Source organism: Oncorhynchus clarkii, chromosome 13 (assembly GCF_045791955.1).
Source record: "Oncorhynchus clarkii lewisi isolate Uvic-CL-2024 chromosome 13, UVic_Ocla_1.0, whole genome shotgun sequence".
NCBI classification, from domain to species: Eukaryota; Metazoa; Chordata; class Actinopteri; order Salmoniformes; family Salmonidae; genus Oncorhynchus; species Oncorhynchus clarkii.
Window position 1 is genome coordinate 9,787,472 of NC_092159.1, and position 23,733 is coordinate 9,811,204.

A 23,733-nucleotide genomic window follows, 5' to 3' on the forward strand; every position below is an offset into this window, starting at 1 on the left:
AGAATTACATTTTTTTTTTTTTGAGGGACCAAGGGAGAAAACAAAAGACAAAATAAAATTAAAGTAAGTTTTCAGGACACTTGACATTTTCTTTTTACAGTGAATAATAATACAAAAGTAATATAAAAAATAACAAATGAAATAATCATAATAACTAAAAATAACTACAGATCACTGCTAGGCCTCAGAATCTAGAGAAAGTACCTGAATAGAGTGAGAGCAGTGTTATCTTAATTCCCTGAGGATGTCTGGGTAACGTAGTGTCTGGGCTGAGGGTGTCTGGGTAACGTAGTGTCTGGGCTGAGGGTGTCTGGGTAACGTTGTGTCTGGGCTGAGGGTGTCTGGGTAACGTAGTGTCTGGGCTGAGGGTGTCTGGGTAACGTAGTGTCTGGGCTGAGGATGTCTGGGTAACGTAGTGTCTGGGCTGAGGGTGTCTGGGTAACGTAGTGTCTGGGCTGAGGGTGTCTGGGTAACGTTGTGTCTGGGCTGAGGGTGTCTGGGTAACGTAGTGTCTGGGCTGAGGATGTCTGGGTAACGTAGTGTCTGGGCTGAGGGTGTCTGGGTAACGTAGTGTCTGGGCTGAGGGTGTCTGGGTAACGTAGTGTCTGGGCTGAGGATGTCTGGCTAATGTATTGTCTTAGCTGAGGATTTCTGGGACATGTAGTGTCTTGTCTGTGAGGCAGAGAGTGGGTGATATAATTCTTTCTATAGAAAGCATTGAAGGGTGCATTCAGAACTGCAACGCTTCAGCCTTGCACTATTAAACCAGTGTCAGTGTTCCAAAAACGTTAAAAAGAGCACTGATAGTTCTGTGTTGCAAACGCAGCTCAGGCTACAGTATGGTTGGAGGGCACAGGCGTCACAGGCCCGACAAGAGGAAACTAAAGGCATTTCACACCATCAAGCAGCAACACATACAGGCACTCACACACTCACAATTGTTTCTTCTTTTTTTTTACTTTAAAGAAGGAAAAAGTGATTCTGAAAAGAGCTTTAGCAAAAAAAAAACTACGAGAGCGGTTGCAGCGACTAAAACTAACCTTAAGTGCACACCTCTTTCTGAGAAAAGGACGGCTTCTCTCAAGGGCAAATATGTCATATCTAAACATTGGAATCTGTCCTGCGTACATTCCACTTTCGTAAACAACTGCCCGCTCCAGCAACAATCTTTTACAATGTACGTACACTGGCATGCAAAAAATATCCAACCAATCGGAATCCTTGTGTTGCTCCAACTGGACTCTGATTGGACACTGAAGGAGGTATATCAAGTGACATCACTGAATGCATGTCCTCTTCTCCTTCCATCCTCCCTTCCTTCTTTAATCTGTGCCAAATCCAACTTGAAAAACACAAGACTTTAGTCAGGAGTTGACATATCGTAGGCTACACCTAACCTGATAAGGACAGATGATAATGGGACCATGAAGTGCTATTCTTCTGTTTCATAAATATACTGTCTTTACAGTGTCATTTCAAAACCCCACCCCCCCTTCACATAATCAGGTTTCAAAAGACTAGCTACCTACTCTAAAAGCTCCACTTGTTTAAACTCCGCCACCCCCTGCTACATCATGAGGAGAATACATGCAACATACAGTCAGAAAGAGAGCCATGGGAGTGATATCTAACATACAGTCAGAAAGAGAGGCATGGGAGTGATATCTAACATACAGTCAGAAAGAGAGCCATGGGAGTGATATCTAACATACAGTCAGAAAGAGAGCCATGGGAGTGATATCTAACATACAGTCAGAAAGAGAGCCATGGGAGTGATATCTAACATACAGTCAGAAAGAGAGCCATGGGAGTGATATCTAACATACAGTCAGAAAGAGAGCCATGGGAGTGATATCTAACATACAGTCAGAAAGAGAGCCATGGGAGTGATATCTAACATACAGTCAGAAAGAGAGCCATGGGAGTGATATCTAACATACAGTCAGAAAGAGAGCCATGGGAGTGATATCTAACATACAGTCAGAAAGAGAGGCATGGGAGTGATATCTAACATACAGTCAGAAAGAGAGCCATGGGAGTGATATCTAACATACAGTCAGAAAGAGAGCCATGGGAGTGATATCTAACATACAGTCAGAAAGAGAGCCATGGGAGTGATATCTAACATACAGTCAGAAAGAAAGCCATGGGAGTGATATCTAACATACAGTCAGAAAGAGAGCCATGGGAGTGATATCTAACATACAGTCAGAAAGAGAGCCATGGGAGTGATATCTAACATACAGTCAGAAAGAGAGCCATGGGAGTGATATCTAACATACAGTCAGAAAGAGAGCCATGGGAGTGATATCTAACATACAGTCAGAAAGAGAGCCATGGGAGTGATATCTAGCATACAGTCAGAAAGAGAGCCATGGGAGTGATATCTAACATACAGTCAGAAAGAGAGCCATGGGAGTGATATCTAGCATACAGTCAGAAAGAGAGCTATGGGAGTGATATCTAACATACAGTCAGAAAGAGAGCCATGGGAGTGATATCTAACATACAGTCAGAAAGAGAGCCATGGGAGTGATATCTAACATACAGTCAGAAAGAGAGCCATGGGAGTGATATCTAACATACAGTCAGAAAGAGAGCCATGGGAGTGATATCTAACATACAGTCAGAAAGAGAGCCATGGGAGTGATATCTAACATACAGTCAGAAAGAGAGCCATGGGAGTGATATCTAACATACAGCACTGGACTTTTGTTCCCTGAATCAAACAAAGGAAACGGTTGTTTTTCCCCTTCCACAAGATTAGTATGTATCTGTCTTTAGGAGATCTGTATATATACAATGCATTGTGTGTTGTGTGTTATACATATGTACATATATAGTATCTGTTTTTCTTCCATCTGTCAAGTTAGAAACGTGAGGTTAGTTTGTGTCTTTACATTCAGTTTTAATGATGAGAATGTAGATGATAAATCAAAAGGAGGTATCCAAAAGGAAAGCAATGGGGATTATAGGACTTTAACAGATTGACCTTCGGCCTCTGAGCATCTCTAGTTTCAAAATAATGAAAGAGAAGAGACGAGGAAACCGAGCTCCAGTTCAAATCAGCAGATATAGTCTCTCGTGACTTCAGGATCAAACGAGATCCCAAAATGAATTCTAGAATGTGAATTAGTGTTCCTTTCACTCCCAATCACCTCCTTCTCTCTTTATCTCTGGCTCCGGGGAGGGACTGAATGAGAGACCCGTCTTAAAAAGTCCCCAGAACAAGAAAAAAAAGAAGCTATGACACGTCCACTATGTGCTACATGCCGTGTGAGGGATACAAGTGGAAATAACAGAGGAAAAAGCATGTGGAGCATCAAGAGGGCAAAATGTAGAGGAACTAACAACGCCATGGAGGCTGGCAAGCTTGACATGGATTTATATTCTGAGGTATTCTGCGTTGTAAGGTTTATTTTTTGAAGTTGTTGCACACCAACACCATACAATGACAATAGACGAGACAATGAAACAAATCAATTCCTTTCCCCGTGAAATTGGCGTTCTATTTTTTACAATCCTTGCTGTTTATAAAGCACTGAAAAAAAATAGGTATTTGGCTGAAATCGTGTGGTAATTAGTTAACAAAAGGCTGTGTAAAGAAGAGCTAAGTCAAAGTGGTCAAAGTCTGGCTTTCAAGAATGGATATCATATCCCTCTTTGGCCAGAGTAGAGAGTAAGTATTGGGTTAACACACAGACAGTCGGCAGATCTCTTTTCTTAGTACTGATCTACGAATGTACATGACTGGAAATTCTTCTTCAACTGTAAAACAGGGTTCATCTTATTCGCCACATGTTCTTTACCAGAGCTGCTCTAAAACACCTGGCAGGTGTCCCTCTGACATCTGGTTGATCTGTGGTCCTGAGTCAGAGCTGCTCTAGAAGTCTGAACTAAAATACCTGACAGGTGTCCCTCTGACATCTGGTTGATCTGTGGTCCTGAGTCAGAGCTGCTCTAGAAGTCTGAACTAAAATACCTGACAGGTGTCCCTCTGACATCTGGTTGATCTGTGGACCTGAGTCAGCGCTGCTCTAGAAGTCTGAACTAAAACACCTGACAGGTGTCCCTCTGACATCTGGTTGATCTGTGGTCCTGAGTCAGAGCTGCTCTAGAAGTCTGAACTAAAACACCTGGCAGGTGTCCCTCTGACATCTGGTTGATCTGTGGTCCTGAGTCAGAGCTGCTCTAGAAGTCTGAACTAAAACACCTGACAGGTGTCCCTCTGACATCTGGTTGATCTGTGGTCCTGAGTCAGAGCTGCTCTAGAAGTCTGAACTAAAACACCTGACAGGTGTCCCTCTGACATCTGGTTGATCTGTGGTCCTGAGTCAGAGCTGCTCTAGAAGTCTGAACTAAAACACCTGACAGGTGTCCCTCTGACATCTGGTTGATCTGTGGTCCTGAGTCAGTGCTGCGCTTCAGTCAAACCCTTTTAATACACTGCTGCAGTATCTGATAGTATTTCCACACGACGACGACGACAAACCAGAACCAAAGAATACAGAAGAATACAGAAGAATACAGAAGAACACAGAAGAACACAGAAGAACACAGAAGAACACAGAAGAATACAGAAGAATACAGAAGAACACAGAAGAACACAGAAGAACACAGAAGAACACAGAAGAATACAGAAGAATACAGAAGGCTTGTGGTTGTCAAAGAAACCAGCGTTCAAACAACACGGACGGTTCCAAAGCTAGAAACACGGCAGGCATTATCAACTTCAACTAGAAATTAACAAACAAATTAGATGTTTTTTTGTTTTTCATAGAAACCCCGAAATGTTACAAGCGAAGGGGTTACCCCCCCCATCTTCCCGACCCCCTTTCCAATAGTCAAGCATATGGACGGTTCATCACTACCCAATTGACCCTCATCCCTGTAACGCCACTCGCAACCAACAAAATACCAAACGTTCTTGTCAATCTGTACAGAAAGCCCTTGAGCCTATACTACCCCACCCCATATACCCTCCCCAACAGTCTTCCACCAGGCAAGCTGAGGTAGCAGAAACCAGAGACATCGTCTGGCGCACTATTCCCTACAAAGTGCACTACTTTTGACCAGGGCCCCTCTAAGTCAAGCAGACAGGCAGAAAAGCCAGAACAGTCACCGAAGCAATAGACACGCATCCAATCCAAAACCAGCGAGAGAGAGAGACAGAAAGAGAAGGACCTTTGCGTCACTATGCATTGTGGTAAAGCAGTAATCACCTTGTGAAGGATGGAATAGGAAAGTAGGGGAGAGGGGAAAAGACAGAGATGGCAGACAAATTCAGACCATCTATAAACAGCTTTAAAACGTATTGGCAGATGGCATCATTTCTGATGAGACATCTTGCATCATTTACATTGGGATACAGGTGGGGGAAACAGGTGTTAAGAAACAAACAGTTCAAACACGTCTAGAATCTAGAATCTCACATTGTTTTACAGGGAACTGTATTGATATGAAACATCGTGGGCCAATGTCAGGCCTCCCCAGTGTTGGGAACCAGGGGAGGAAGGAATAACAGACATCGGGAGAAACACTTTGAAAGAAGATCGAGAGAGAGCGAGAGAGAGACGTCGACCATTTCCTTGAGAAAAGGTGAATAAAACAGAAGAGACACACCTCCGCCTGAGAATGATGTTGCTGCTCCATTGTTATAGCAACATGCAAGGACACCCCATTCCAAGACAACAGCTTCCGCCAAAGAACACAGAGTTTGATTAGCTTTCCTTCTAATGGTTTCTCCATACCTTTGCTATTCAATTGATTTTTATCGTTGTATCGTTCCGCCCCATCCGGAAATCTATTCACCTTCTTCGGATCCAAGGTGATCTTTTTTTGTTTATTTACTTTGAATGCTCTGTTGTGTTTCTCTGGGCGATGAGGCAAATTCATTCCTACATTATCTGTTAAAGACTGCTATCTGCAGTGTGGGGGTGGGGACACTAACCTTGGAAAGGCTCTCTCCTCTCTGCCTCTACAGTACAGCCCCTCATTTACCCTACAACCCCTAGTCCAGATATATCTGACTGCAGCAAGACACCCTACAACCCCTAGTCCAGATATATCTGACTGTAGCAAGACTCCCTACAAACCCTAGTCCAGATATATCTGACTGCAGCAAGACTCCCTACAACCCCTAGTCCAGATATATCTGACTGTAGCAAGACTCCCTACAAACCCTAGTCCATATATATCTGACTGTAGCAAGACACCCTACAACCCCTAGTCCAGATATATCTGACTGTAGCAAGACTCCCTACAACCCTAGTCCAGATATGTCTGACTGTAGCAAGACTCCCTACAACCCCTAGTCCAGATATATCTGACTGCAGCAAGACTCCCTACAACCCCTAGTCCAGATATATCTGACTGTAGCAAGACTCCCTACAACCCCTAGTCCAGATATATCTGACTATAGCAAGACTCCCTACAACCCCTATTCCAGATATATCTGACTGTAGCAAGACTCCCTACAACCCCTAGTCCAGATATATCTGACTGCAGCAAGACTCCCTACAACCCCTAGTCCAGAAATATCTGACTGCAGCAAGACTCCCTACAACCCCTAGTCCAGATATATCTGACTGTAGCAAGACTCCCTACAACCCCTAGTCCAGATATATCTGACTGTAGCAAGACTCCCTACAACCCCTAGTCCAGATATATCTGACTGTAGCAAGACTCCCTACAACCCCTAGTCCAGATATATCTGACTGCAGCAAGACTCCCTACAACCCCTAGTCCAGATATATCTGACTGTAGCAAGACTCCCTACAACCCCTAGTCCAGATATATCTGACTGCAGCAAGACTCCCTACAACCCCTAGTCCAGATATATCTGACTGTAGCAAGACTCCCTACAACCCCTATTCCAGATATATCTGACTGTAGCAAGACTCCCTACAACCCCTAGTCCAGATATATCTGACTGTAGCAAGACTCCCTACAACCCCTAGTCCAGATATATCTGACTGTAGCAAGACTCCCTACAACCCCTAGTCCAGATATATCTGACTGCAGCAAGACTCCCTACAACCCCTAGTCCAGATATATCTGACTGCAGCAAGACTCCCTACAACCCCTAGTCCAGATATATCTGACTGTAGCAAGACTCCCTACAACCCCTATTCCAGCTATATCTGACTGTAGCAAGACTCCCTACAACCCCTAGTCCAGATATATCTGACTGTAGCAAGACTCCCTACAACCCCTAGTCCAGATATATCTGACTGTAGCAAGACTCCCTACAACCCCTAGTCCAGATATATCTGACTGCAGCAAGACTCCCTACAACCCCTAGTCCAGATATATCTGACTGTAGCAAGACTCCCTACAACCCCTAGTCCAGATATATCTGACTGCAGCAAGACTCCCTACAACCCCTAGTCCAGATATATCTGACTGTAGCAAGACTCCCTACAACCCCTAGTCCAGATATATCTGACTGTAGCAAGACTCCCTACAACCCCTAGTCCAGATATATCTGACTGTAGCAAGACTCCCTACAACCCCTAGTCCAGATATATCTGACTGTAGCAAGACTCCCTACAACCCCTAGTCCAGATATATCTGACTGTAGCAAGACTCCCTACAACCCCTAGTCCAGATATATCTGACTGCAGCAAGACACTCTATCTCCCAGTCTGGGGGGGTTTGACGTTCATGAACAAAACCTCACTAGCATTTTGTAATTAAATAATTTAGGCAAAGTATCCTTGTATTATATGGAGTGATTTTCACTACAGAATTCAAATACTAAAATATATACACTATACTTTTTTGGCTATAGTTTTTAATACTACTCCCAATATAGGCCTGATGTGTTGTAAAGATTGAGCTAACGATTAGAGGCTGAAAAAGGCATTCCATCTTTCACAGATTGATTCATAATAAAACATAATAGTAATAAATAATCCATAATTAGACTGTGAGGTTGAGATTCTCATTCATTTCAATTACTTTCAAGTATACAACTAACATCTGCCATACAAGCAAATGTAGAAAATCACACTACACTTTATTAAGTACGACTGAACATTACATTAATATTAAGTTTAAGGTTTTTAAAAAACACCTTATTTTGTTTTCGGATTGTGCCATCTCATCTCAACATTTTACAGTTTTCTAGGTTTGCACGCTTTCATGTTTGTTAGTCGAATGTCCACGGAAAGAAATAATATGTATTTGAACTATCATACTACAGTCCCAATATACTAAACAGAATTACAGCATTCTGCCAGACTAAAACAAATGGTTACTGTAGCACATGACCCCTGCTGCTTTCCTGTCCCGCCTCCCTTCGCAGTAAAACACAACATTATGACACACAAGCCTCATAAAACTACACAATGTAATAGGTGGTGTTCTGACTGTCAGATTGGAGCGGGAGAGATGGAGGCTCTTTAGCCGGACATGTCACAGATTCCATGTTGAACCGTTTCAACTGCCAGTGGTGTGAAAGAAGGAAGGATAACACACAGATTTAGGTAAGTGATAGTTCCTGTTTCAAAATGTTGTTTGCGGGTAGCTGGGAAGTGCATGAGCAGGGGAATTGGCATGATTGCAAGCAGCTCAACATCATTCCAGACGGAAGGTGTGCCTCACTTTTAAATTCCAACCAACGTTTCTCTCTTCAACAAAACCAAAGCACTGTTGCTTTAAAATGTTTCACAAATCAAACAGAAAAGCCCTCAAGTTGCAGTTAGCAGGCGGGTGGTACTTGCGCCTTAACAAATGCTGAGACTTTTACAACATTTAAAAAACAAACTTGGTGTAGAAAAAGGATACATTTGACAAAATACTATATTTTTGCCATTCTTGAAATTTGCCAAATTAAATAAAAATAGCAAATCACGCAAAGAGGCAGAGGAACGTCACGACACAAAGTCACCACTACACAAACAAATCAGAAACAGAGCCAGTTAAAGACAGGTTCTTGGTGGTGAGGGTTGGGACCAGAGTTATAGGGGCCCACTGAGAAAGATACGAAGCAAAAGGGGGCTGTTTGGACAGAATAAGGGAGGCAGTGCCTTCACCAGCCAAGTTACAAGCCTGATATTTGTCCTGGTCTCAGGAGTGTCACACCCACCAGGTTCTATAAAGGACACGGCAAAGGTTATAATTGTACATGTAACCCACCCACACGAAGTGGATACCTGATGAAGAGTGTGTGAGTGCGTGAGTCAAAACATATAGAAATGTATGCGACTATGTATGGGGTGTAGTTACAGTATTATGGGGTGTAGTTACAGTATTATGGGGTGTAGTTACAGTATGTATGGGGTGTAGTTACAGTATGTATGGGGTGTAGTTACAGAGTGTTTTGGGTGTAGTTACAGTATTATGGGGTGTAGTTACAGTATTATGGGGTGTAGTTACAGTATGTATGGGGTGCAGTTACAGTATGTATGGGGTGTATTTACAGAGTGTTTTGGGTGTAGTTACAGTATGTATGGGGTGTAGTTACAGTATGTATGGGGTGTAGTTACAGAGTGTATGGGGTGTAGTTACAGTATTATGGGGTGTAGTTAGAGTGTATGGGGTGCAGTTACAGTATTATGGGGTGTAGTTATAGTGTGTATGGGGTGTAGTTACATAGTGTATGGGGTGTAGTTACAGTATGTATGGGGTGTAGTTACAGAGTGTTTTGGGTGTAGTTACAGTATGTATGGGGTGTAGTTACATTATGTATGGGGTGTAGTTACAGTATGTATGGGGTGTAGTTACAGTATTATGGTGTGTAGTTACATTGTGTATGGGGTGTAGTTACAGTATTATGGGGTGTAGTTATAGTGTGTATGGGGTGTAGTTACATAGTGTATGGGGTGTAGTTACAGTATGTATGGGGTGTAGTTACAGTATGTATGGGGTGTAGTTACAGAGTGTTTTGGGTGTAGTTACAGTATGTATGGGGTGTAGTTACAGTATGTATGGGGTGTAGTTACAGAGTGTATGGGGTGTAGTTACAGTATTATGGGGTGTAGTTAGAGTGTATGGGGTGCAGTTACAGTATGTATGGGGTGCAGTTACAGTATTATGGGGTGTAGTTACAGTGTGTATGGGGTGTAGTTACAGTATGTATGGGGTGTAGTTACAGTATTATGGGGTGTAGTTACAGTGTGTATGGGGTGTAGTTACAGTATTATGGGGTGTAGTTATAGTGTGTATGGGGTGTAGTTACATAGTGTATGGGGTGTAGTTACAGTATGTATGGGGTGTAGTTAGTATGTATGGGGTGTAGTTACAGAGTGTATGGGGTGTAGTTACAGTATACATGGGGTGTAGTTACAGTGTGCATGGTGTGTGCTTCCAAGGCTGAGTGTGCTAGTTAATACAGTAGTGTTGCATTCAGAAAGACCTGGGTTCGGTTTAGTAGCTATAAGAATGTATATTTTCTTTAAAAATTAAGAAAACATGAAAAAAACACCATCTAATAATAACAATAATAATGATAAAACCCGCCATATAATAATAACAATAATAATTTAAAAAGTGCTTCCGTCAGTCCCATCTAAGAAATCTGGAAACACAAGAAAGTGTACTAAAAGAGTACTAAAACACTTTTACTTTAATAAAAGTCCTGATTTGTGTTGCTAGTTAGTGTACAATCAGCTGCTTTGAAGTGGGTGGACCTGAGGCGTCATGACAACAGGATATGCAGCATGGAGGAATAATCAACAGCACTTCATAACAACGAGCAAAATGGCAATTCACAGAAGTCTGTTTAGTTTTTTTCTTGAAAGGTATCGCGTGCCACTCAAGAGACAAGAATGGCACGTCACATGGTATCTAGAAATTGAGGTTAGTTCTGTTCTGCATTTCTTTTTTTTTCTCTCCACGTTTGTTTACAATCTCACATCAGAATGAAAAGAAATCCATTGATTTACCTGAAGATGTAAAACAGTAAATTAAATATATATTCATATGTATATAGCTATTTTCATTTATATAAAAAGGTACAATGATTTGTTTTGGAATGCAGTTTAAAACAAGTTAAAAATAATAATAATAATAGACAGTAGATTCAGAAGGTTAACATTTCCACCTGTCCGACACATTCTCCCCTCTAGGTCTCTGACCGACTGTGTCTCTGTCTCATCTCTGTAATAAACTTAAATCCCCATGAAGAAGTTTAACCTGGAGTGATGTTACAGTAAAAAAAACGAACTAGACTAATAAGCTGTCCGTCACATACTCCTAGCTCCTCTTGTAAAAGACAAGAGCAAAAAAAAAGGAGGAGGGGCCTATATTTCCCAGAGTATCAACTATCCCTTCTTTCTTTCAGGCTTCCCTGAGAGGGATACAAGTGCAGGTTGAGGTACAGCACTTGGACACAGCTGAGCCAGGTCAATATATAATATAGGTGTTGTATATATTTAATCTAATACAGGTAGTTAAGTCTGCGTCATCCTCTGACTGACTAATATTGCTGCCCCTCCTGTCAACTTTATCCTGAGAGGTACAATACTGAAGGCTACAGACCCACGGCAGAAAAACGCTAGTCAAATACAAGCAGACGGTGGAGAAAGAAATTAAACAGTCTGTGTCGTCCCCCCCCCCCCCCCAAACTGACAGTGTCATTGTTTTTTTTCAGATATTTCTTTTTGTGGGAGGGGGGGGGAGATTCATGTCGGTTTATTACATTCATTATCTGTGTGTATATAAATAATTAGAAGTGTGAAACTTCTCTGTAAAAGAGGCGAGACTCAGTCGTGTTAAGGAGGAGGACTTTTTCAGACAGGGGGATCCGTTAACCCAAGTGGCATAACTAAACAACTGAACCCCAAAAATATTCATACAAACATGAAATAAAGCCCAAATGGCAATGCACCTCAGTAGATTAGATACGACTGATGAAGGGGAAAGGGGGATACCTAGTCAGTTGTACAACTGAATGCCTTCAACTGAAATGTGTCTTCTGCATTTAACCTCTGAATCAGAGAGGTACGGGGGGCTGCCTTAACCCAACCCCTCTGAATCAGAGAGGTACGGGGGGCTGCCTTAACCCAACCCCTCTGAATCAGAGAGGTACGGGGGGCTGCCTTAACCCAACCCCTCTGAATCAGAGTGGTACGGGGGGCTGCCTTAACCCAACCCCTCTGAATCAGAGAGGTACGGGGGGCTGCCATAATCAACATCCTCGTCTTCAGGAACCACTAACATGTTCTTTTTTGATTGCCCAATGATAAATACATAGATTTATAGTTTTCATAAATAATGTATGTGGAAATTCTTGGCCCTTCAGGAATCCCCTCTCAGGGGTTTCAGGATCTACCTAAGTGCTGAATGTAGGAATCCTCTCAAGGGTTTCAGGACCTGCCTAAGTGCTGAATGTAGGAATTCCCTCAAGGGTTTCAGGATCTGCCCTAGGTGCTGAATGTAGGAATTCCCTCAAGGGTTTCAGGACCTATCTAAGTGCTGAATGTAGGAATCCCCTCAAGGGTTTCAGGACCTATCTAAGTGCTGAATGTAGGAATTTAGACACACATCTCAGTCAGTGCTACATGTCATGATAAGTAAATACCAATTGTACAGGTTATACACATTTCCCATCAGCACCATTTGTCATGCTCACATGCATAACGTGACAGAAGCGCTAAGGGGCACATTTTTGTCATACTTCATAATAACTCGCAAGTTTAGGAGAAAAACAACGTTTAAAACACAATTCCACACTATATTTTAAGTAGTGTTTTTTTGTTGTCAAATCGCATTCACATCGAAGCTAAATGAATTAGTAAGCATACCTTGAAATGTAAAAGGCTATAAGTGCTTTACTCATAACTTAAGTAAAATGATCAATCTCATATAAGTCATTGCTGGACTATATTTGGTCTTCTGATTGGATGGGACGAGTAACCAATTAGACACTTGAAATACTCTGCATTGTCTAAGTGTTGAACGCATTTCATGCATGACCCCTGACCTTGTGTTCCTACAGAGGTCATCATAAAGGGATTACATTGTTCCCATCGGCTACGCATAACTGACAATCAAGCCATGGGAGGGAGGGTCGAAGTCCAAGACCAATCTATCAGAACAGGGCTAGGTAAGATTGTTCATTAGGGGTTTGAATATAATTATAACAATTATATACCAATTATTCACTCATTTAGAATACACTAGAGCATGAATCGCTTGGTACGACACTCATGAAGTAGTCTATACTTTGCAGATGTAAGCTCCTATCTAAGAATTCCCAAATCACCCGGAACAGATTGGTGCATGCCATTTTGTAGAAGAAAAAAAAATACCAAATGAAATAAATAAAATGTACAGGACATTTCAAGGAGTGAATGTTCATTTCATCAGTGTTGACATGACGGAGATGTTTTCTAAGTACAATTTCATGAATAATCTCACAGACTGGGTGAGCACCAGGCAGTGTTTAGAGCGAACAGCAACGTTTACTACAGCAGAGCAAGAGAGGGCTTTAAAAACATTTAAAAAAACATTTTTTATTTTTATTTTTCCTTTGTCTTTTTTTTTTGCCCCCAACACACAAAAAAAACGAGAGCATCTTTTTCTAAAAACATTTTCTCAGAAGGATGTTTTTTTCTTTCCCCTGACAAAACATGACGACAGATAAAGATAGTTTCCGCCTGGTGTGGCAGGAGGGCTGCGGGGCAGGAACCAGATATGACAACTACACTACACGAAATCTGACAAATTCAAGCATCAACCAGGGTACTGAGGAGGTAATAGAGAGGAAACAGAATATGTTTAGGTCCAAGCTGCAGCTCTCTAAAAGTCTTTCACACACTAAAGCTTTTTTTTCTCTCTTTTTGCTTTCTGGCCATCCCTTACCCTCCTCTAATCAGCTCTCTTCCTCCCATCCAAACCCATCCCCATCTCTCTGAAAAGAGCTACAACATCTTCCTCTCTCTCACGCGCTAAAAAAAAAGAAAAAAGGTGCTATTTTCAGACGTTTCATTTCCAAACTTCTCCTCACACCCTCTTCCCTGTTTTAGTTTGTGTTACCTTCTTCATGATTCACCACGGTCTACAGGGCGTGGCACTGCTAAGCCACACCCACCTAGCCGGGCTGTAAGCTCCGCCCCCCGTCAGAAGTAGCAGAGTGAGAGAAGTCATGTCCTGCCCTTCACTTTTAGGTCCTGCAGGATAAAGGAAACACGTCCGTGTTTTAGAATCATGGCTTCGTCAAGAGATTCCCGTCTCAGGTACCCTGAGTTAAAAATGAGGAACAAAATCATCCAGAAATGCGGATTGGCTTTAAGTTCAGTGTCATCATAATAATTTATATTATATTATCCCCTAATCCCTCCCAACCGAACACATCCCCTCTCACTGTTAAATGCCCCACCCCCCCAAGTATAAATGCACATTGTCGTAATAAACTGCCTTTGAAACTACCTTTGAACATTTTAAAACCACATGGGAGTGAGAGGAGCCATTTCAAAACTCATCAACTAAGAAGCTTTTACTTAGTTAGAATTCCAAAACAGAAAACTTTATGAAATGTTTAGTGTTTAGAGACAGTAAGGCTGGTAAAACCTTTGCTCAGTACAGGATAATATAGTTGTAGCAGCAATGTTTCCACTTCCTGGTCTTGGAGAGCTACAATGCATGTGGTTATCACTCCATGTGATGTCATGGTGTTAGGAGAACCCCGCCCACTAATTAGCTGAGCGCATATGCATGAGGTCGTTGGTTGGAATGAAAACCAGAGATGGCTACAGCTCCCTAGGATCGGGATTGGGAACAGATGCACTTGTTGCAGGTGCTTGAGGTAGAAGTTGCGCTCAACCACTGAACTAGGATCAGATCACCAAGCCCCAATCCAAACCTTAGCAATAAGGGGATAAAAAATACATCTGACTATGGACCAGTGGTTAGAGGCAACATTTACCTACCACCGTTGAGGTTGAGGAGCTCCCTCCAGGAGAGCAGCAGAGATATAAAATTGCACCTACATGCTGATTTCAGGTCAGTTTTGAGGTTTCCCCCCTAATTGTTAAGGCAGGGTAAACTGATCCTAGATCTGTGGCTACGGGTAACTTGTACCTGGAGCGCAGTTGGCCGGGGATTATGACAGACCTTAAGTGCATGATGCTAGGACAGCAATGCCGAGGTAACCTGGTCTGTCACCACTGGGCGGCGCCGGTGAGCGCCAGACTGAAAGTGTAGTGCAAAAGAAAGCCAAACAAAAGAAGATAAAACAAACAAACAAAACATTCAAAATATTCTAAAACTTAGTAGTTATTTACTAAAACCTAGTAGTTATTTACTAAAACTTACGAACATGCATCCCTGATTGACTATTTTGTGTCTTTACCTTAAAAAGGACACAGCCAATGTTGCTTTCGTTCACTTTTAAAGAGTAGCAGAATATCGAAGGAGGAAAGAAAATTTTGCGTTTGTTAAAGAGAAATGGCTACCTGGCGATAGAAATAATGCGGTTTTGATTCAGCTTCCTGGTGAGAGAGCTTCCTGGGACATTACTAGTTTTAGAGTTGGTTCAAAACATAGGAGACAGTTCACTTACCAATTGGTACTAGTACTTAAATGAGAGGGGGGGGGGGGACCATAATAGTATGTTCAAAAGGGTTTAACCCCCTCTCATTTTTCCCAAAGTTGAGATATTCCGCAGCACAGGCTGCATTTAAAAGCAATGCAGGGTCAGTGTATCAAGTTCAGAATAGGGGGAGTTAGGGTTTTGGGGGGGATAATCAACATGCTTTACAAACTGTAATTAATAACTGTCACGTCACTCGTGGCTTTTGACGCATTTGTTTCGCCGCTTGATATAAAAGCTAAACAAATGTGCAGTGTCAAAACGACAACCGCAGAACCAGCCGATTGGTTTAGTTTTCATCTCCAGCTTGTTTTAGAATCCTCCTCATATCCCTGCGCTTGTGCTCACCCAGATACTGCAACAGTAAATTGGCACAAATAAAGCTCCATTTGTTTCCAATTACTTCAGTCTTAATGTTAAGATGTTTTTTATACATATATAAGGAAAGGGAGGATTCGTCGTCATCGTTGTTTCTCAGTTAATCTTCAAATTCCATTTTCATTTCGTGGTTCAGATCGGCGGCCTCCGGTGGCGCAACCTCTCGCGGCGTCGCGGTTGGTGTAGTCTCTGACTCGGCGGCGGAATCCTGTCCTCCCATCCTCAAGGTCAATTTGAGCTTCTTCTTAGGAGGGTTCTTCAGTGTGCCCAGTCGCTCCTTCACCTTGTACTCCAGTGTGCTGTGAGGGATCCCGTACATGTTCTGGGCCTTGGATACGCTCATCTTCCCGCCCATCACCATGCCGATGGCCTCTTCTAAGATCTGGCTGTTGTACTGGCGGTAGCGCCCCCTCTTCTTCCTGGGCTGCTTAGAGCACGGGTCGCCCTCGGGGTCAGAGGTCGGGTATGGTTGCCCGGAGGTCCCCTGGTCCACGTCGGAGCTCCAGTAGTCTGCCGCCCCATCCAGAAAACCTCCCAGGCTGCCTCTCAGGCTACCGGCACGCCGGTTCTGCTTGGGAAGGATGACCCTCAGCTTCCTGCTCAAAGCATTCTCCACCCCACCGTGGCCCCCGGCGCCCACCACCATGGCCCCGTACCCGTACAGGTCTGAGGCGTGGGAGTCCCATGACAGGTCCATGCCCCTCACCTGGGGGATCTTCAGGTCCACGGGCGGGGAGTGGTGGCCTCCCGGCTCCCTCTTAACCACCACCTCATGGTGGGTCTTGGTGGAGCCATGGTGGTGGCGGAGGCCACCTCCGGAGGAGCTCTTGGAGGAGAACGCCCCGTGGTGGTGGTTGTCCAAGAACAGAGGCAGGTCTTGGAGGTCTGAGAGGATGGCGCTGGCCTGCTTCAGCCTCAGCAGGCTGTCCAGTTGGTGGTGGTGGGCTTTACCACTGGAGGAACCCCACGGAGAGCCGTCCCGTGCCAGGAGGGGGTGGGGCTCCACGTGGTTCCCTTTGTTCCCGTGGTTGAGAAGCCCCGCCGCCTCCAGACTAGCCAATGAGAGAGCCGGAGGCTGGCCGAGGAGGCGGTGCTTCTGGCTGAGGAGCTCCTCCTTTATAAGCAGCGAATGGGCCAATGGGGGCTTGAGGGGGGCGGAACTGACGTAGCTGTCCCTCAGCCCGTCCTGTAAGCTTCTCGGCAGCATGTCATCGTCCTCCACGTCCCGAAAGGAGTGCTCAACTCTCAGGGCACGCCTGATTGGAGGGAAAAGAGAAGAGAGGGGTGTTAACTTGGAAGTACTCAAATCAGTCGATTCAGAAAGTGAATTGTAATGAACCAAAAACTACACGTTAAAATTACACTACTCTACACTGCTGACTGTTAATGCCAACAAACCAAAAGTACCACTTTTTAGTACCACTAAAAACACACATTACCTTGTGTTTTTAAAGTTGAACTTTCTTCCATAATATGTCATTGTTTAGGGGGGGAGGTTTTCAGCAAAACTCTTCGGCAGTAAACATATAACAGTAAACGTATAACAGTAAACATGTAAACATGCAACATCTAAATGATAAACTCATCTCCCACACTTTAAAGGGGCAATCTGCAGTTGCTACATCCATTTCTGGACTCCTGAATTAGAGGTACCCACTGATTCTTGAAGAATATCATTTATAAAATGCCTCATCAGGATAATTGTACCCCATCAGAACCCAAAATGTAAGCTTGTAATACTCCCATGTTTGTAAAAAAAATAAATGTAAACAAACACTACATGGCCTCGAAACATGCATAAAATGATAAGTCTGATATCATGGATGGTCAGTCCGTGCATCCATACAGATGTAGGATCTTAATTTGATCACTCTTTTTTTGCTGAGAATTTTTCTGCAAATATACAGTGCTTTCGGAAAGTATAATAAACTGAAATAATACATTTACATAAGTATTCAGACCCTTTACTCAGTACTTTGTTGAAGCACCTTTGGCAGCGATTACAGCCTTGAGTCTTCTTGGGTATGACGCTATAATCTTGGAACACCTGTTTTTGGGGAGTTTCTCCCATTCTTCTCTGCAGATCCTCTCAAGATCTGTCAGGTTGGATGGGGTGTGTCACTGCACAGCCATTTTCAGGTCTCTCCAGAGATGTTTGATTGGGTTCAAGTCCGGGCTCTGGCTGGGCCACTCAAGGACATTCCTTGAGACTTGTCCCAAAGCCACTCCTGCATTGTCTTGGCTGTCTGCTTAGGGTCGTTGTCCTGTTGGTAGGTGAACCTTTGCCCCAGTCTGAGGTCCTGGGTGCTCTGGAGCAGGTTTTCATCAAGGATCTCTCTGTACTTTGCTCCGTTCATCTTTCCCTCGATCCTGACTAATCTCCTAGTTCCTGCTGCTGAAAAACATCCCACACAGCATGATCCTGCCACCACCATGCTTCATCGTAGGGATGGTGCCAGGTTTCCTCTGGGTGTGACGCTTGACATTCAGGCCATCGGTGACCATCGGGTTTCTGACCAAGGTCCTTCTCCCCCGATTGCTCAGTTTTAGTGGTCTTAGTAGTTCCAAACTTCTTCCATTTAAGAATAATGGAGGCCACAGTGTTCTTGGGAACTTTCAATGCTGCAGACATGTTTTGTTAGCCTTCCCCAGATCTGTGCCTCAACACAATCCTGTCTCTGAGCTCTATGGACAATTCTTTCAACCTCATAGCTTGGTTTTTGCTCTGACATGCACTGTCAACTGTGGGACCTTATATAGACAGGTGTGTGCCTTTCCAAATCATGTCCAATCAATTGAATTTCCCACAGATGGACTCCAATCAAGTTGTAAAAACATCTCAAGGATGATCAATGGAAACAGGATGCACCTGAGCTCATAGCAAAGAGTCTAAATAATTATGTAAATAAAGGTATTTATGTTGTTTATTTTTAATTCATTTCCAAAAAGGTTTAAAATCCTGTTTTCCCTTTGTGATTATGGGTGTGCATTGTGTGTACATTGATGAGGAACAAACATTATGTGATCCACGTAACAAAATGTGGAAAATGTCAGGGGGTCTGAATACTTTCCGAATGCACTGTAGGTCAAATTATAATCATACATCTGTAGCTCTGTCTATGAATTTGAGAGTGGTTACATTTCTCAGCTTTCTACTGAAACAGGGTCGGGGAGAATCGCTTTGTGATTGTTTCAACTGCCCCTTTAATTTCATGATTACTAGATATAGCATAGACACAAATAACTACTTATTTGGTCCCTTCAGTTTAGAGACAGTACCTTTATTTGAAATTCAATTTACTTCCTGGCGTGAGGGTGGGCGTTCAATCTCCATTTCATTTCATTACATTACGTTTGAGCAAAAAGCCCATTTGAGAAAATGTTTTGGCTGTAAACTTGTGTTTGCTATTAGCTAGTTATACATCTTGACAGCTTGACAAAGTAGTTGCCCTCATACAGATTATAACTCGTTAGCTGTTCCATATGGTCTCATCACATGGGAGAGAGTGGCTGCCTGCATCCCAAATGGCACCCTAATCCCTATGTAGTGCACTACTTCTGACCAGGGCCCGTAGTGCACTACAAAGGGAATGGGGTGCTATTTGGGATGCATCGGTGTCTGATGAATTATATTTACTGTGCAAAGTGGACGTAGCCGGAGCTATATTCCACTCATTACAGCACGTTAGCTCCTATCTTCAACAATTAAGGTGCTCATGAGACACAGAGAGAAAGAGACAATTAACACTAATTTCCTATATTTTTTTTACCATGTGTAAAACATGCATGTTGTGACAGAGTGAGTCACTTTCATATAGGTAATTAGAGCGAACTTACTCATGTCAAACGTTTAATTTTAGTGTCCGTCTTTTTCAAACTCAATTTCGTTCAAATAATTTGGTTTCACGCAGAGAAAACGTATTTAAACTGAAGTGCAATGCTTTGTTGTTTCTTTGTCCCCGTCTTGCATGAAGCGTAACTATCCATTTACAGGGACATTTTGAATTCAATTTGCTTCAAAAACAACCAAGCAACTTTATTTTACCACGTAAAAAAAAATAAGTGATTTTAAATGTTAGTGAATCTTAATGCTGTTTAAGAGATAGAGAGCCATGTACTGAGTAAACAGAGAACACACACGCACAGTCTGCTACACTAACAAATACCGTGAGGACAATGAGAGGAGGGAAAACATCAAGGACACACAGCATGAATGACCATGATCATAATACCAATCCCTCCCTGGGATAAAGACTCATTTGCCTGAGAAGGTATCGAGGGCGCAGAATGGAGCACATTGTGATCAGGTTGTAATTAACGGGTATAGGATAAACTGTACATAGTAACAGTGTCATAGAATTCACCTGACAACACAATAGACAATGGCTGCGGTTGGAGTTGACGGCAGAGAGGTCTCGTTCCCAGCTAAACGAGAATGAACCTTGGCGTGTCTCGTATAGAAATAGTCACAAAAAGGGTTGAGCGACACAAGGATGCTCTTTTTTTTCTTACTCCACTCATTATTATTTTAGAGAATCTGTCCTTTTGAGCTCCCTTTCTCCTTTCCATTATGTTGGCCTGAAATCAGGCCTGAAAGTTGTTCCTATACGGGCTAGAAAGAACATAGTGTTTTCTAAGAAACCCGTGCTGAAGCTCCCAAATGACATTTCCGTGACGGGTCTTAACGTTTCTATTTCTGAACTACCTGAGAAAGAAGTGACTTTTTTCTGACCTTGGTGTCGGGTACTGTTCAGTACGTAACCATAGCAACAGTAGCCTTTAAGCAGGAAGCACACATCCCAGTCCCCCGCAGACAAGCAGAGTGACAGCTCAATGCTACCTTCTAAATAGGACCATAGATATGTCAATCAGAATGGAAGGGGAAGTGTAGACAGAAAGTGAATGAGCCTTAGCACTGAGGAAGTCAGCAACCAAATCCTGTGAAGGAAAAAATATTATGGACATATGGACATGGACATGCATATGTCCAAAACAAGTACAGACGTTGGATCTTAATTTGATAACTCTTTTGTTGCTGAGAATTGCAAACATGTAGTGTATTTGAGTTTTATAAAGGATTCTGAATTTTGTCATTTCCACTTAGAAATTCCAGACTTGATTTTCCCCTAACGAAAAATGTATCAACCCCTACAAAAATGTCCATTAATTATAATCCACAAAATAATTCACATTTCCTGTTGCTACAGGATTATTTTCCTGCTGTAGCAAACTGGCTCAAATCAAGATCCGACATCTGTACATACAGTATATGCATACCCCTGATGAGGTTGTTATCTATATGTCAAAAAGTCACACATCCCTGATGAAGTAGTTATATATATTTTTTACAATTACATTTAGAATATACTTGATGAGGAAGTTAGAAGGTGGTTTCACAGTAATTATGGCTGCACCATATAGTCTACATCTTATAGTCTACACCTTATAGTCTACTATAGTCTACACCTTATAGTCTACTATAGTCTACACCTTATAGTCTACTATAATATACATCTTATAGTCTACACCTTATAGTCTACACCTTATAGTCTACAATAGTCTACACCTTATAGTCTACAATAGTCTACACCTTATAGTCTACTATAGTCTACACCTTATAGTCTACTATAGTCTACACCTTATGGTCTACTATAGTCTACACCTTATAGTCTACAATAGTCTACACCTTATAGTCTACAATAGTCTACACCTTATAGTCTACACCATTTTGTCTAGTCTACACCACACAGTCTACACCACACAGTCTACACCACACAGTCTACACCACACAGTCTACACCACACACAGTGCATTCGGAAAGTATTCAGACCCCTTGACTTTTTCTACATTTTGTTCAAATGGATTAAATACATTTTTTTCCCTCATTGATTTACACCAATTTTTTCACTTTTATTAAAAATAAAAAACAGAAATACCTTATTTACATAAGTATGCAGACCCTCTGCTATGAGACTCAAAATTGAGCTCAGGTGCATCCTGCTTCCATTGATCATCCTTGAGATGTTTCAACAACTTGATTGGAGTCCACCTGTGGTAAAATCAATTGATTGGCACACACCTGTCTATATAAGGTTCCACAGTTGACTATGCATGTCAGAGCAAAAACCAAGCCTTTATGTCGAAGGAATTGTCCATAGAGCTCCGAGACAAGATTGTGTCGAGGCACAGATCTGGGGAAGGGTACCAAAGCATTTCTGCAGCATTGAAAGTCCCCAAGAACACCGTGGCCTCCATCATTCTTAAATGGAAGAAGTTTAGAACCAAGAAGACTCTTGCTAGAGCTGGTCGCCAGGCCAAACTGAGCAATCGGGGGAGAAGGGCCTTGGTCAGGGAGGTGACCAAGAACCCGATGGTCACTCTGACAGAGCTCCTCTGTGGAGATGGGAGAACCTTCCAGAAGGACAACCATCTCTGCAGCACTCTACCAAACAGGTCTTTATGGTAGAGTGGCCAGACAGAAGCCACTCCTAAGTAAAAGTCACATGAAAGTCAGCATGGAGTTTTCCAAAAGGCACCTAAAGACTCTCACAACAATGAGAAACAAGATTCTCTGGTCTGATGAAACCAAGATTGAACTCTTTGGCCTGAATGACAAGCGTCACGTCTGGAGGCAACCTGGCACCATCCCAACAGTGAAGCAGGGACTGGGAGACTAGTAAGGATTGAGGAAAGATGAACAGAGCAAAGTCCAGAGAGATCCTTGATGAAAACCTGCTCCAGAGCACTCAGGACCTCAGAATGGGGAAAAGGTTCACCTTCCAATAGGACAACGACTTTAAGCACACAGCCAAGACAATGCAGGAGTGACTTTGGGACAAGTCTCTGAATGTCCTTGGGTGGCCCAGCTAGAGCCCGGACTTGAACCCGATCAAACATCTCTGGAGAGACTGGAAAATAACTGAATGGGAGAAACTCCCCAAATACAGGTGTGGCCAAGCTTGTAGCATCATACCCAAGAAGACTCCAGGCTGTAATCGTTGCCAAAGGTGCCTCACAAAGTACTGAGTAAAGGGTCTGAATACTTATGTAAATATGATAGTTCAGTTTTTTTTTTAAATATAAATTTGCAAAAATGTCTAAAAACGTGTTTAGTCAACTGTAGTCTACACACAGTGGTGGTTAATGGTGTATGGTGACTAGTGGTACTTATTTGCAGTTATGAAACTAAAATGAACAAACTATTGATGTATTGGTCATTATGGTGTCATGATATTTTTAAAGGATTCTGTTATCATTTGATTGTGTAAGTAAAATACTAGGTTCATTTTCACACTGTAAAATAAAGGGGTATGCTAAATGAGTGAGACGCTCTGTGTTTGGTAATATATCTGAGGTCTCGGAGGAAGTGTGGAGGGATGGAGGTGTGGAGCGAGGGAGGAGGGTGGATGGAGGAGGGGTGGTGAGAGGGAGGAGGGTACATCCAGTTCCTCATCCCCCTCTTTAGTTAATATTACATGACCTGATCATTAGTGAATCCCAAACCACCAACGCTGCTTCTGATACACCAACGAGGTGTCTTCCAACAGATTACACACACCACCCTCACCATACAATATCGCTTTGGGCGTCAACATGTATCAAGCCGCTCAAATCCATCTTTGACCTTCTGTGTGTTCTAATCATTCCAAGGTCTATTCCATAGTTATACAGGTCATTTATTCTAATTTAAAGCAGGAAAACAAAGTTTGTACGGTGTGTTAATCATGCAAATATGACTTGAAGGCAAACACTCAGGTATCAATAAAATCCACCACGACTATGTGGGTAAGTAAATAAAAGCTGTATATACTAGAGAG

General features: G+C 42.6%; 1 protein-coding gene across 1 annotated transcript in view; it reads right to left on the bottom strand.

Moving 5' to 3' along the window:
- Positions 1 to 15,671: 15,671 nt before the first annotated feature.
- LOC139424230 (ligand dependent nuclear receptor corepressor) overlaps positions 15,672 to 23,733 on the bottom strand; it is a 35,235-nt gene continuing 27,173 nt past the window's right edge. Inside the window, exon 7 of the mRNA XM_071175908.1 lies at positions 15,672 to 17,172. Coding sequence (XP_071032009.1) covers positions 16,017 to 17,172 — 1,156 coding nt within the window. The 3' untranslated portion in view covers positions 15,672 to 16,016. The remainder of the gene's footprint in view (positions 17,173 to 23,733) is intronic.